This window comes from Gorilla gorilla, chromosome 14 (genome assembly GCF_029281585.2).
Source record: "Gorilla gorilla gorilla isolate KB3781 chromosome 14, NHGRI_mGorGor1-v2.1_pri, whole genome shotgun sequence".
NCBI lineage: Eukaryota > Metazoa > Chordata > Mammalia > Primates > Hominidae > Gorilla > Gorilla gorilla.
Window position 1 is genome coordinate 112,690,516 of NC_073238.2, and position 13,584 is coordinate 112,704,099.

General features: G+C 36.2%; 1 protein-coding gene across 6 annotated transcripts in view; it reads left to right on the forward strand.

Annotated features, from left to right (window-relative positions):
• The window catches only part of IPO5 (importin 5), a 70,914-nt gene that overhangs the window by 25,449 nt on the left and 31,881 nt on the right, over positions 1-13,584 (forward strand). For all 6 annotated transcript variants that reach the window (XM_055359955.2, XM_031001191.3, XM_031001192.3 and 3 more), the window contains 5 exons: positions 3,496-3,576; positions 6,125-6,317; positions 9,765-9,867; positions 10,829-10,925; positions 11,136-11,240. In XM_055359955.2, coding sequence (XP_055215930.2) covers positions 3,496-3,576; positions 6,125-6,317; positions 9,765-9,867; positions 10,829-10,925; positions 11,136-11,240 — 579 coding nt within the window. The remainder of the gene's footprint in view (positions 1-3,495; positions 3,577-6,124; positions 6,318-9,764; positions 9,868-10,828; positions 10,926-11,135; positions 11,241-13,584) is intronic.

Genomic DNA, 13,584 nt, shown 5'->3' on the forward strand with positions numbered 1-13,584 from the left:
GTAAACTAAGTACTGTGATACAGAATTTTCTAATTTGACCCCCAAAAAAGTAAATGTTAAGAGAAGCTCTCTGGTACCATAGAATGCCCCTTTCTTTTTTGCCTAATGAAATAAGCGTTTTATAAGAAATCAAATGAAATAAAATTAGCATTAAGTCTGATGCAGCAAATATAGAAATATTTTCTATGAACTGAAAAATTGGCCAGGGCTCAGTAAATATCTTTGTAATTTACTCATTCAAAATAAAAATACTTAGTCGACACATAAATACCAAACTGTTGACTAAGGTGACTTCTTTTGTATTCAAATATGGTTATATATTTGGTTGAAATAATTGAAGAGACATCAAAACTCTAAAAAGTTAAAACTTTTTTCGTCGTATACGCCATTTAGTAGGCTTTATAGTTTATTTCTATTTTTAAAAATCTTTAAGGATATTTCTCTTTAACTTTATAGAAAATGTTTCTCATTTGAAGAAACGTATGTGAATGTCCCTGAGTCTCAGAATACAATAACGTGAATAAACCATTGAATAAATAGTTGACAAGTAGTGCAAAGTAGAGTATTCATGGTATTTATCACTAGACATTTTTATATGACATAAGCTTAAGTATTTATTAATCATATGCATGGATTTTATTTTCTTACTAAGGTTCTCCATACAGAATTTGTTCCTCATTGACTCTAATAGAGAATTTCATTGAGTGTTTTTTGTAGAGACAGGGTCTTGCTGTGTTGCCCAGGCTGGTCTTGAACTCCTGGCCTCAAGTGATCCTCCCATCTCCCAAAGTGTTGGAATTACAGGCATGAGCCACCACACCCAGCCCATTGTTGAGGTTTCAATAGACAGAGGATAACACTGAAAAATATACCTGATTGTTGAAGAACCAGGGTGTTAATAGATAAAAGTCATGCGTCCCCTCTTTTACTTTTCCTCATACAAGGTAGGCTCACTATAAATATTTATGGAATGAGATGAGTACATATGAGCATTTCTTCTTCGTGGGCAGGGAAGAGGCGGAGAAGTCTTTGCATTGTGTAAATTGTATAAGGTGGAATCAAATCAAATTGAAATTTTGTTTGCCACAACTGGTAACATTCACTGAACCTAACTGGACTAGTGCTAGGAATAGTATTAGAAACAGTCTTTATAATTCTTATACGCTAATATGCTATGTACTCAGATACAAAGATAAAGAGTTACCATCCCTGTCTGTGTGGAACTTAGACTGTTTAACCATTATCCTTGACCATTGTGATGGTATTGATGTAATACTATATTTGGATTACCACAGTGGAACATATCACATGGAGAGAACCCTCTCTCAACAGACATCATCTGTCACTCGTACTAAACTCTCCCACCATTGGCTTCTAATTCATTATGGAGTAGAGTTTAATATTTGACCCAATGTTAAGTTGGGTCAATTGTTAAGTCTACTAGAGTTAGCATAGTCACACCAACAGTTCCGCCTAGGCAAGAGTAGGGAGCCTCAGGATTTATATTAGGTTTTCTGACAGTGATAGCCTAGTAGAGAAGTTTATGGCTGGGCGCGGTGGCTCATGACTGTAATCCCAGCGCTTTGGGAGGCCGAGGCAGGTGGATCACGAGGTCGAGAGTTCAAGACCAGCCTGGCCAAGATGGTGAAATCCCATCTCTACTAAAAATAAAAAATTAGCCGGGCGCGGTGGCAGGCGCCTGTAATCCCAGCTACTGAGGAGGCTGAGGCAGGAGAATCTCTTGAACCTGGGCAACAGAGGTTGCAGTGAGCCGAGATCGCACCACTGCGCTCTAGCCTGGGCGACAGAGTGAGACTCCATCTCAAAAAAAAAAAAAAAAAGTTTTGCAGAAACTTGATTTAGACCACTGAAAATTTAAGTGTTAAACATTGATCACATTACCAGTGTTTAAGTGGCTAAGCTGGGTGCTTTTTATTGTATAGTGAGATACTTTTTAAATGAAAACATACTACTGGTATAAGGAGTTGCTTTGGTAAATATTAAGGGAAAAGTCTCAAAGGTACATAACCATTTTTGCATTCAGCTTGTGAATATCTTTACATAAATTATCTCTTCTGGATAAATAAATTCAGACCATCTTCTCTCCTCGGCTGTGAATACTTTTTGGCACAGTTTTCAGCATTGTTAAGATCCTATGTGCTTTTTACTAGAATGGGAACTTGAGGTTATCAGAAGATCTTGAATTCTCCTTTCCCCCAAAATCTGTTCTTCCCCAGACAGATATGTTTGAAAAGTTTGAAAACTGCGTAGCACTGCATAAATAGAACTGGTTGTTTAATGAAGTGAAACAGAGCTTTCAGTACCAGAGAGATTTTGAATATGGTTGGCCTTAGAGGACCAGAGTTCTGTCTGCTATTCATTGTCTAAGATCTTAGGCAAGTCATTAACTTATAAGCCTTTATTTCCTTATCTGTTAATATCTTATGGATGCCGTGGGGCACTTAGTAAAAGGTTTAAGCTAGATGTGGATTCAAAATAGCCTTGTTTTTCCTCCCTTGTCACTTTGTTCCAGAGAAGCCACGTATAGAGGTATGGTAGCAATGAGAGCAGGTAAGCTCTAAAGAAATTAATGTTACCCACATTAGACTCAACTCTAAATTGCTAGATAAGAATGGATTATCTATTTACTAAGAGGCTTCTTAGAGTAAGCAATTCCAAGTGTACTTAAATTGATTTCCACAGTGAATGAATACCATCAGAATTCTTGCATATGAATCTGCACTACTCTGGACAGCATATAGTTGGTTCTTGTTTTTTAATCTGTTCTGATCATCTGTCTTTTAATTGGTGTCAGCTTTTTATTGTTAACCAATTTGTTGTGATTTTACATTATTAGCAGAGGATAGAGTGTCCTGAGTCACAAACCTCTTGCTAATAGATCTACAAAAGACGATAAAGCCTCCTGGCCGAATTTATCCTGACCACATTCATTTATCTATGTAGTAAGGTTTTAGTATGATCCTTGCTTGGAAGAAAATGTAGCATAAAGGATTTGAATACTTTGTTTCTCTGACTTACTTCCAGGTGTGTGTCTGGTGGTTCTAAGCAGTGGTAATTTGAACCAGTTGTACATCATCCAGTCTAAAAATGTTAACAAAACAGTTTCTCATGATGTAAGGTGATTTTAAGTGGGCCCTAAAGTTTGCAGCACAATGGCTTAAGTCACATTTGGCAATTTTTTGGCCCTCTTAGAACTTGAGTTTTGTTAACCGGGGAGCATAAGTTGGGAAAACATGCACACACATTAGAAACATTTGTTTAAGAGATATATGTAGAAAGGAACTTGATAAGTAACCCTTTGGACATCTCTTCCCTAACGTATCTGAAGTGTATTTCATGTCACAGAAGGTGTTAACACCAGACCTAGATTAAATAATTTCTCATGCATCCTTCCCACTCTTTATTTCTTTCACTAGTTTACTCATGAAGTTTCCTAACATTCTTTCCTAACCATTTTTTTTTTTTTCCATGCAGGAAACCTATGAGAATATCCCAGGCCAGTCAAAGATCACATTCCTCTTACAAGCCATCAGAAATACAACAGCTGCTGAAGAGGTACTACCTTAATATTTGTGACTATTACATTCTTAGAAAATAAGTTATTAGATGATGATCATAGTAGAAATTAGAGAAATGAGAATTGTGATTAACCACATAGACTTTACTAAAACTTTGTACTTATGATTTGCTAAAAGCTACTTAGGAGTTATGATGTAATTTTTTGAAGTACTTTGTATTAAGAATGAGAATTGCCTTTTTTCCACATAAGATAATGTGTCCAGGGTAGATGAAGGTTAATGCTTTTATAAGTAATTGCGTAAGAATTATTAAATTAAGGTGATTTGATTTGATTTGATTTGATTGATTTTGAGATGGAGTTTCACTCTGTTGCCCAGGCTTGAGTGCACTTGCACCATCTTGGCCCACTGCAACCTCTGCCTCCTGGGTTCAAGCAATTCTCCTGCCTCAGCCTCCCAAGTAACTGGGATTACAGGCGTGTGCCACCACACCTGGCTAATTTTTGTATTTTTAGTAGAGACGGGGTTTTGCCATGTTGGCCAGGCTGGTCTCCAACTCCTGACCTCAAGTGATCCACCCCCTTCAGCCTCCGAAAGTGCTGGGATTACAGGCATGAGCCACCACGCCCAGCCTAATTTAAGTGCTTTTTGCAGCTAAAAGTTTTCTTTCCTTGAAACAATTTATTCTAAAGAAGTAAATTAGTTCAGTGTTTTGATGTGTTATCAATGTTTTGAAAAAATATTTTTTTCCCATCTTTAAAAATTTATGCTTATAACAATCTCTAGATGAAGTGTATGTACTAAAGATATACTTAGGAACAGAGACATTTTCTAGAATATTTTATTAGAATCATGGTTTTTAGCTAATTACCTAGTTCCTTTACCAAATTCAAATTTGTTTTAATTTTAAGAATTACTTTTCCCTATGGTAAAAACAAGGCTATTTCCTAGGATTTTATAGTTTCCTACTACTGATTCAGGCATTTTGTAGCTAATCCCACCCCCCCCCCACCGTCCCCCCGATTATAAGTTAATATCCTCATAAATATTGAATGCCATTGAATATCTGTTTACTTTGGAAAAGGTATAAAAATACCCAAGTCTTGAAAACTATTCTACCTACAAAACATTACATTTAGAGTTTGTAGTGTAAGACTTTTTTTGCTAGCAAACTGTGTATAAAATGCTTATCCTTGATGGAAATAAGTCACACTAAACTTTTACATTATGTTTCACCTGACTTCTTCCAGTCAGTCAGTTTTCTCTAAGCAGATGAAGTCAGTCAGTTTAGACTAGCAACTTCATGTTCTCTAAACCACTTTAAAAGCCATATAAAACTATCCAATTTTTTTTTTTTTTCTAGATGACGAGAGGTACTTCTTTGCTTTTGTAACCTGTTCTTTTCTGTAACTCAAAATGGATGTCAAATATGAAGAACCCTATATAGGGTAACTTCTATCACTAAAAACAGATGACTGTTTTAATTCTTGAAGATTAGTGCAAGTTAGTAAACAAATTTTAAAGCCAAGAATACTGAATTTTTTTTAATAACTTGTATTAAGCCTTATTTAAATCTTAACTAGAATTAAGAATTAGATGATTGTTGTGAATTAGTGACAGCATCTTGATTGTGGCTTTATAGGTTTTGGTATATGTGTGAGAAGAATTGCACATGAGTTTTAACTACTTTCATAAGAATTGTAACCATTTTGAATTCTTTCTAGAACATGTTAAATATTTGTAAAGGTTTCTACCTACCATAAATGTTTCAGTAAAAAGATTTCTCGGTGAAAAGTAATGGAGGAAAAAAATAGCCAATTTTATTTGTATAGCTTAACATTTTTTGTTGGTCAAATTCCCAAAGTAATTATAGTGATAATGAGTAACATCAGCTTGGGGAAATCGAGAGCAGGAAAGATTAGGTTCAATATTCCCAATAGTTTATTGGCTTGATTTGATAAAATTTTAGAATGGCATTTGTCTTAGCTTTTCTTTTGATAATCTCAAGAAATGTTATACAGAAAATGCCAAACTAAATTACACAGATTTGAAAATGAAAATCCAAGAATACATATGTTGAGATGGATTAGCACTTTTTAGGTATTGGGAACTTGTAATGTTTGTTTGCATGAAAGAAGCATTTTATCTAAGATGCTAATGAAAGGGCGGTTATGTAACAAGTTAGGTCAGGCTGGAAGCCTAAGGTTGGGTGGGAAAGGCGCTTGATATTCTAGAATGAGACCAGACAGAGAGGTAGGAAAAGAGCATTCATTATAGGGTTTACAATTTAAGATTTGTTTTTCTCCCAAATAATGTGTTAAAAACAGGGATTAAAGACAGGTTTATCATTGCTAAAATATGTGTTCCTAATTGAATTGTAATGTGATTAGTTCTCCTCACCTTAAGTACAAATGGCTTATTTTGTGGCACTAACAAAATAAGTCTGTATAATAGATAATGTAATTAGAAAGAGTTATATATTTACTTCTTTAGAAAATTAGGCGCTTTTGAAATATAAAAATACAACAGTGAAATACATCAATGGCAGAGTGAATCTAGTTATTAACAATGTTATCTGTTTATAGGCTAGACAAATGGCCGCCGTTCTCCTGAGACGTCTCTTGTCCTCTGCATTTGATGAAGTCTATCCAGCACTTCCCTCTGATGTTCAGACTGCCATCAAGAGTGAGCTACTCATGATTATTCAGATGGAAACACAATCTAGCATGAGGAAAAAAGTTTGTGATATTGCGGCAGAACTGGCCAGGAATTTAATAGGTGTGTATGCAGGTGCACTCACGTTGCCAAAAACATGGGTATATCCTTCCTTTTTTTTTTTTTTTTTTATGGAATCTTTTAGAGTAAGATTCATAAGTACCTGAGTACCATTTATTCTGTTTAAAATGAATGTGCTTATGGATTTTGCATTTAGAGCCAGAAATTACAGATAGATGTTTGTGAAATCCATTCATAGGACTCACCTATTGGTATTCAAAATACCCATGTGAGGCTAGGCACAGTGGCTCACGCCTGTAATCTCAGCACTTTAGGAGGCCGAGGTGGGCACATCGCTTGAGTCTAGCAGTTCAGGACGAACCTGGGCAACATGGCAAAACCCCGTTTCTACAAAAAATTAGTGGGTGTGATGGTGTGCACCTGTAGTCCCAGTTACTTGGGAGGCTGAAATGGGAGAATCACCTGAGCCCCATAAGCTGGAGACTGCAGTAAGCGGTGATCACGCTACTGCACTCCAGCCTGGGCAACAAAGCAAGACTATGTCTCAAAAACAGGAAAAAAAATCCATGTGGAAAAGTAATTTTGTAATTTGCTTGAAAATTGGCAGTTACATTTCCTCCTAAATCTATGATGTTTTAGAAGCACAGGCTAATTAATGGTATAACCTACTTTGTACATTAAACTTGCCAGTTGAACTAAAAATCAGTGACTCCAGTGCCTTTGCTGTTGTATATGTGTGGTGACAAATATATACATATACTGTTACGTAGCTATACTATGTATTTTTTTTTTTTTTGAGACGGAGTTTCGCTCTTATTGCCTAGGCTGGAGTGCAGTGGTGCGATCTTGGCTCACCGCAACCTCCGCCTCCCAGGTTCACGTGATTTTCCTGCCTCAGCCTCCCGAGTAGCTGGAATTACAGGCATGCGCCACCACACCCAGCTAATTTTTTTTGTATTTTTAGGGTTTCTCCATGTTGGTCAGGCTGGTCTGGAACTCCTGGCCTCAGGTGATCTGCCCATCTCGGCCTCCCAAAGTGATGGGATTACAGGCATGAGCCACTGCGCCTGGCCTACTATGTACATTTTTAATGCCCAAAAAATATTTTTTTAAGTGAGGTAAAAGGCAAACATCATAAAAAAATGCATTTTACTAAAGGTAAAAATCCTTTTTAGTCAACTAAAAATAGTAATGATGTAATTGAACATGCTACTTTTTTATCTTGCTGCAAAAAGCTTTATTTCCATTTGGTCTAGTGCCTGGGAGAGGGCTCCAGCTTGGTTAAAAAGCTACCTAATGGCTGGAGGGAGAGGCTCAGGCAGAAGCCCTGATACATTGAGGGGGACCCTCAGAGGTCACTGGGCTTTTAGTGTTGTTTGATGATGAGCCTTTTGAAGAGACACTTGCCCAGCTCAACATAGGAGCCAACTAGCTTGCGGAGGTTGGTCACGTGGTCACCCATCTTAATGAGTTTCACTTCCTCATCCAGGAAGTGGCTCTCCAAGAAGTCACAGAGATGGGGATCTGTGCAGGCAGATCCCAGGGCATGAAGATCCAACAGGGCCTAGTTCCTGGTACAAGTTCTTCTCCAGGGCCATGACAGCTTCCATGGTGTCTTGGGTTTTGTCCCACTCATCTTCATACTTCCTGCTCGTAGAAGAGAGTGTGGCCACCACTTTTTTTTTTTTTTTTTTAGACAGGGATTTATAAGTGTGGTTGTAAGCGCAGCTTGTTTAGATGGCATGTTTAATAATTGAAATGAAGATCAAGGTTACATGGGAGATTACTATTGATTGAGCTTAGTACATTATGACACTAATTTTAAAATCTCATCAACCAGTAATACAGTAAGTTCTTGTTCAATTCAGCTAGCAGATTGTATCCTTTCTTATGTCAACCGTTTCTTAGAAACTAATGGGGAATGTGTCAATTCTTTATATTTTAGATGAGTTCAAATTAATTTTTTTAGACAGTTTTGTTCTGTTGCCCAGGCTTGAGTACAGTGGTGTGATCATGGCTTACCGCAGCCTCCACCTCCCAAGTTCAGGTGATTCTCCTGCCTCAGCCTCCCATACGCCCAGCTAATTTTTGTATTTTTTTAGTAGAGATGGAGCTAACTGGGTTTCACCCTGTTTGCCAGCCTGGTCTCAAATGCCTGACCTCAGATGGTCTGCCCACCTTGGCCTCCCAAAGTGCTGAGATTAGAGGCATGAGCCACAGCGCCCAGCCCTAATTTTGAATATTTTTAAATTGTTTAGAAAATTCTACTTTCCAGTTTTAAGTATGCAGATAGGAATTGTTATAGGTGATATCATTTCTCATTCAGAAACACTTAACAATGCAAACCTTTCCAAAGTATTCAAAGTGCTCTCATAGATTTTTTTTTTTAAGCTGCTATTTTATTTCCCCTCAAAGCATCATCTTTAGGTTGAAGAAACATTTAATGTCAGCTTAGCAGCACAATTGTCATTTCACAAAAGTTCAAATATGGGGGGACGTTTAAAAAGAAAACATCTGTAATTCATCTGTAAGTTGTATAACTCTTAAGGTCTTTGTGGCAATATAACCAGAGTCTTATAAGTGGCACAGTAGATTTTTGTGGTCACTCATTTTTATTATAAAGTATTATTTAAAATCTCTTAATCTTGTTAAATAGTAAACATATTAATAACGTCCTCTGGCACTATTTGAACCAAACTGCAAAGTGTGAGCACCCTGTATGGGTCCTGAGATTCTAACCCTGATGTCTTCTCAAGTTCCAAAGTAGTTGTTACTTTGGTTTCAAGACCTTGCCACCAAATACTAGCTTTGCCTACTTTTTCAACTCTTTAATAGCAACGGTATATATAAAGGAGTCAGTCAATCAGATATTTGTACAGTTAAAAGTGCTGCCTTCTCTTCAAATTCCACTCCTTAGAAATAACCTCTGCCAGCCAGGTGCGGTGGCTCACGCCTGTAATCCTAGTACTTTGGAAGGCCAAGGCAAGTGGATCACCCAAGGTCAGGAGTTTGAGACCAGCCTGGCCATCATGGCAAAACCTCGTCTCTACTAAAAATACAAAAATTAGCCAGGCATGGTGGCAGGCGCCTGTAATCCCAGCTACTCGGGAGGCTGAGGCAGGAGAATTGCTTGAACCCTGGAGGCAGAGGTTGCAGTCAACCGAGATCGCGCCATTGCACTCCAGCCTGGGTAAAAAAGTGAAACTCCATCTAAAAAAAAAAGAACCTCTGTTAATATCTGATTATCTAACCCAAATACAGAGTTGTTTGGTTTGTTGGTTTGTTTAGTCTTTTTTTTTTTTTTTAACATGATTATGATGCCATTTTTATGGGTAAAGGACAGAATTTTATAGAGTTTTTAAAAATAGCAAAAGTGACATTTTTCACTACTCCTGGTTTTGAATGAGGCTTATGAAATGAAAGGATTTACTCCTAGTATATTGAAGTTCTGACTTACACAACTTTATGTCTGGATTTCTTTACTTTCAGATGAGGATGGCAATAACCAGTGGCCCGAAGGTTTGAAGTTCCTTTTTGATTCAGTCAGCTCTCAAAATGTGGGACTGCGGGAAGCTGCCCTTCACATTTTCTGGTATATACATTAATCCAGTTTTTTGAGACATTTGATTTAATGAATGCCCTAAACACCTTTTAACTGATTATTTTAGCCTAATTTAACCTTATACTTAAAATGAAAATAATGCGTTTACATAAGTTTTGTTTGTATTTGTATTGGAAGCAATTTTTTTTAAAAGGGCCTTTTATTTCACATTATGATCTTTTTTGTACACAAAGGTTCTCTACAGCTTGCTTGCTTTCTCTTTGTCTTTTATGATTCTGAAAGTTTCATTGAACAGTTTCCTCTCCTTTATTTGGAGATTAACACAATACTGGATGTAGCTTTTCGAAAGCCACATTAATAATGGTGTCTTGAAGAGGAGAAGGAGAATGCAGGTGAATCCGCATTATGTTTTCTGGGTCTTCTGTGACCAAATTTTATAATACGTTAAGAAACCTGTATATTTATAACCAAATAGTCTAAGTTTAGAATTAAGTGATTATTCTTTGCCCCACTGTGCTATATTTTTCTACTACACCTAAAATGTGATCAAGATCATACACATTTTAGGCTTTGTATCATTTTCTACTTTAGTTGTCATATATATCTTTGTTTATATCAGTAATTCAGATTAGAGAATGCAGATGGCCGGAGAGCATAGTTCTTGTAGTTTTCATCTGAAAACCTGTGGTTGCTCTTGTCCCATCCTGCACTCCAGGTCAGCTTTCGACTGAGACAGAGTAATAAGGATAAAAGCATGTAGCTGGGAATGGGCTGCTGAGTAGCCTCTACTCCCAGCCCAGACTTCTCCAGTATGTTTTCATTCACTTAACCCAAAAACAGGATTGCTTAGAGAATGGGTAGATGATGTTCATCCTATGGATTAATGCGTACTGAGTCAGGTAAACAAACAGTTCATTAGAGATTCTAGCTCATACTTTACCAAGATATTAATATAATGTAGTTTTTAAAGAATGTTTGGATTATCTTTTAGGAACTTTCCTGGAATTTTTGGGAACCAGCAACAACACTATTTAGATGTCATCAAACGAATGTTAGTTCAGTGTATGCAAGATCAGGAACACCCGTCGGTAAATAATTTCAATCCTATTAATATAACCATCTATTTTAATCTAATTTGTGAAAGAAATTAGTATATTAGGAGGTTGTTTTCACTTTTATACTTTAAAATACAAACACCAGTTTTACTGATAAAGAATAATTTGATCTTGAGTAAGAAAACTTCAATTTGCGTTTATCAAAAATCTCTCATGTTTGACATTTTTTCCTCTTGATTTTAGATCAGGACATTATCTGCTAGAGCTACAGCTGCATTTATACTTGCAAATGAGCATAATGTTGCTCTGTTCAAACATTTTGCAGACTTGCTACCGGGATTCCTACAGGTATGAAAGCAATATAGAATAAATCATAATTATATCTTATTTGGTTCTTTAATGCATTCAATCATTTATGCAATAAATTCATATTGCCTATTATGTTCTGGCGCTAGGCATACAGCAGTGAACAAAACATGCAAATCTCAGTCTCCATTAAGCTTATGTTTACTGCCTTTGAAAGACATTTTTAGTCTCTTACAATATTTATAGTTATAAAATTTTTCTGTAATGTAAATGTTGTAAGCAATTATATGCTTATTGTTGAATTTATGGTCATGTAGATTATTTCCATTAAATCAACCAAATAACCTGTGAGATTTAATGCCCATTTTACATAAGGAGAAACTACTCTTAATTACAGGGTGTGTAATAGTTTGTATTATAATGTAAGTTTATGGTTAATTCACATTATCGTTAAGGATGTTAATTTTTAAGAATACTTTCTGCTTTAATCAGAAAGCAAAATAAGATTAGACAAGATAGAGCATATATTCAGGGCAACTTGAATCTATGTTCCTGGGGAAAAAAATTTTATATTAATTAAAATTTAAAAGATTGGACAAGTTAGTGGTTCCCAACCTTGTCAGACTCCAAACTCCTTTTTTATGGCAATCTTTTAGTAATTTTTCATATACTCTTCTAAAAATGAAATGCATAAGTAATGTAATATATATGCATAATTTTTTAGAATATTAATATATGGCCTTAATACAAAAAAGAAATGCAAAGAAACATATAATAAAATGGCTTGCTTCTCCTTATGTAAATGGTCAGACAAGACTACACTGGAAGACATAATAGACTAGGTGGCTTCTAAGTGATCTGTACAAATGCAATAGCTAAAACTGGACTAATAGCAAAGATATTGGCAAGTCAAACACCACAGTTCCGATTAGAATTGGTGATAAGATTTCCTAAAATAGTAAGGTTCTGAACAAAGCAAAGTAGAGGTTGAGTGTCTCTTATTCAGAATGCTTGGGAGTAGAAGTGTTTCAGATCTCAAAATTTTTTCAAATTTTGAAACACTGTATTTGTGTTATACTTACCAGTTGAGCATCTCAAGTCAGAAATCCGAAATACTCAAATGCGCATTTCCTTTGAGTGACGTGTCTGTGTTCAAAAAATTGAGGATTTCAGAGCATTTTGGATTTGGGATGTTCCACCTGTATGTATCCATTCTTGATTGATACAGTAGTTACATTGGAGGGGGGGATAACAGTTGTTAAAACCAGGCAAAAAATAATTTGTGAGTTAGTTTCTAGGTTCAGATCATTATAAAGAGTTTTCTCCTTTTTATAAATGTCTGGGATTTGTAATAATGTGAAATGCATAATGAGAAGATCATGTAAGTCCCTTGTGCTTGTGTCACAGGTGCAGGACATTTAGTATCCATGGCCTTTGCCCATCCTCAACCGTGTGACCATCAAGAAATATCTCCTGGGTGAAAACCATTCCTCTTGAGAACCACTGAGTTAGAGAGGATTTAGAGGAGCTAAAATTGAAGGTTTCCACATGATAAGTTATTTAAAGGATTCAGTGAAACTTCTCTCCCCGTGCTATCACAATGAAAAGATAGTTTCGTGACAGAACATAAATTGTAACATACTATTGCTTTAGTAGTTTATTATCTGAAATCTCTAATTACTGTTGAAATCTAATCCCGGTTTTCTTCCTCTGGATTTAGAGTAAGTTAAAATGTTTACCACAACTTTTAAGAGTTGTTATTCTGAAATAGATAATGATAAACACAAAATGCATACTTTAATACCACAGTGACCAGACTTAACATCCAAGATAAATAAAATGGGTAACATTGGACACTTTAAATGTATTACAGGTTCTAGTACTTACTATGCGTATGAAAAAAACTAGGGCATGGATATAAGAAAGGACAGAAGAGCCAGGTGTGGTGGCCACACATGTTGTCCTGGCTACCCAGGAGTCTGAGGCACAAGAGTTGGAGGGTACTGTGAGCTATGATTGTGCCACCACACTCCAGCCTGGGCGACAGAGCGAGACCTTATCACTGAAAAAATAAAAGGACAAAGGAAAGGGACTCCTGGTTATAAAAAAAAAAAAGTAATTTCTTGGCAGCCTTAAGTATTGTAATGGTTTTCACTGATTTTCATTTTGACTTAGATGTAAATCTGTTTTGAATGTTTCTAGTTAACATCCATCAGAAGGAAGGTATACATGTGCCTGCAGGTAGAACATTTGCATAATATAGATTGCTAAATTATTTAGTGAAAAATAGTTTAGTAATATTTCTCTATTGTCAGCATCTTAGGAATCTTTTGGCTAATGAGGCATTATAAAGTGAATCTTCAGCACCGACTTTCTGTTTCATCTT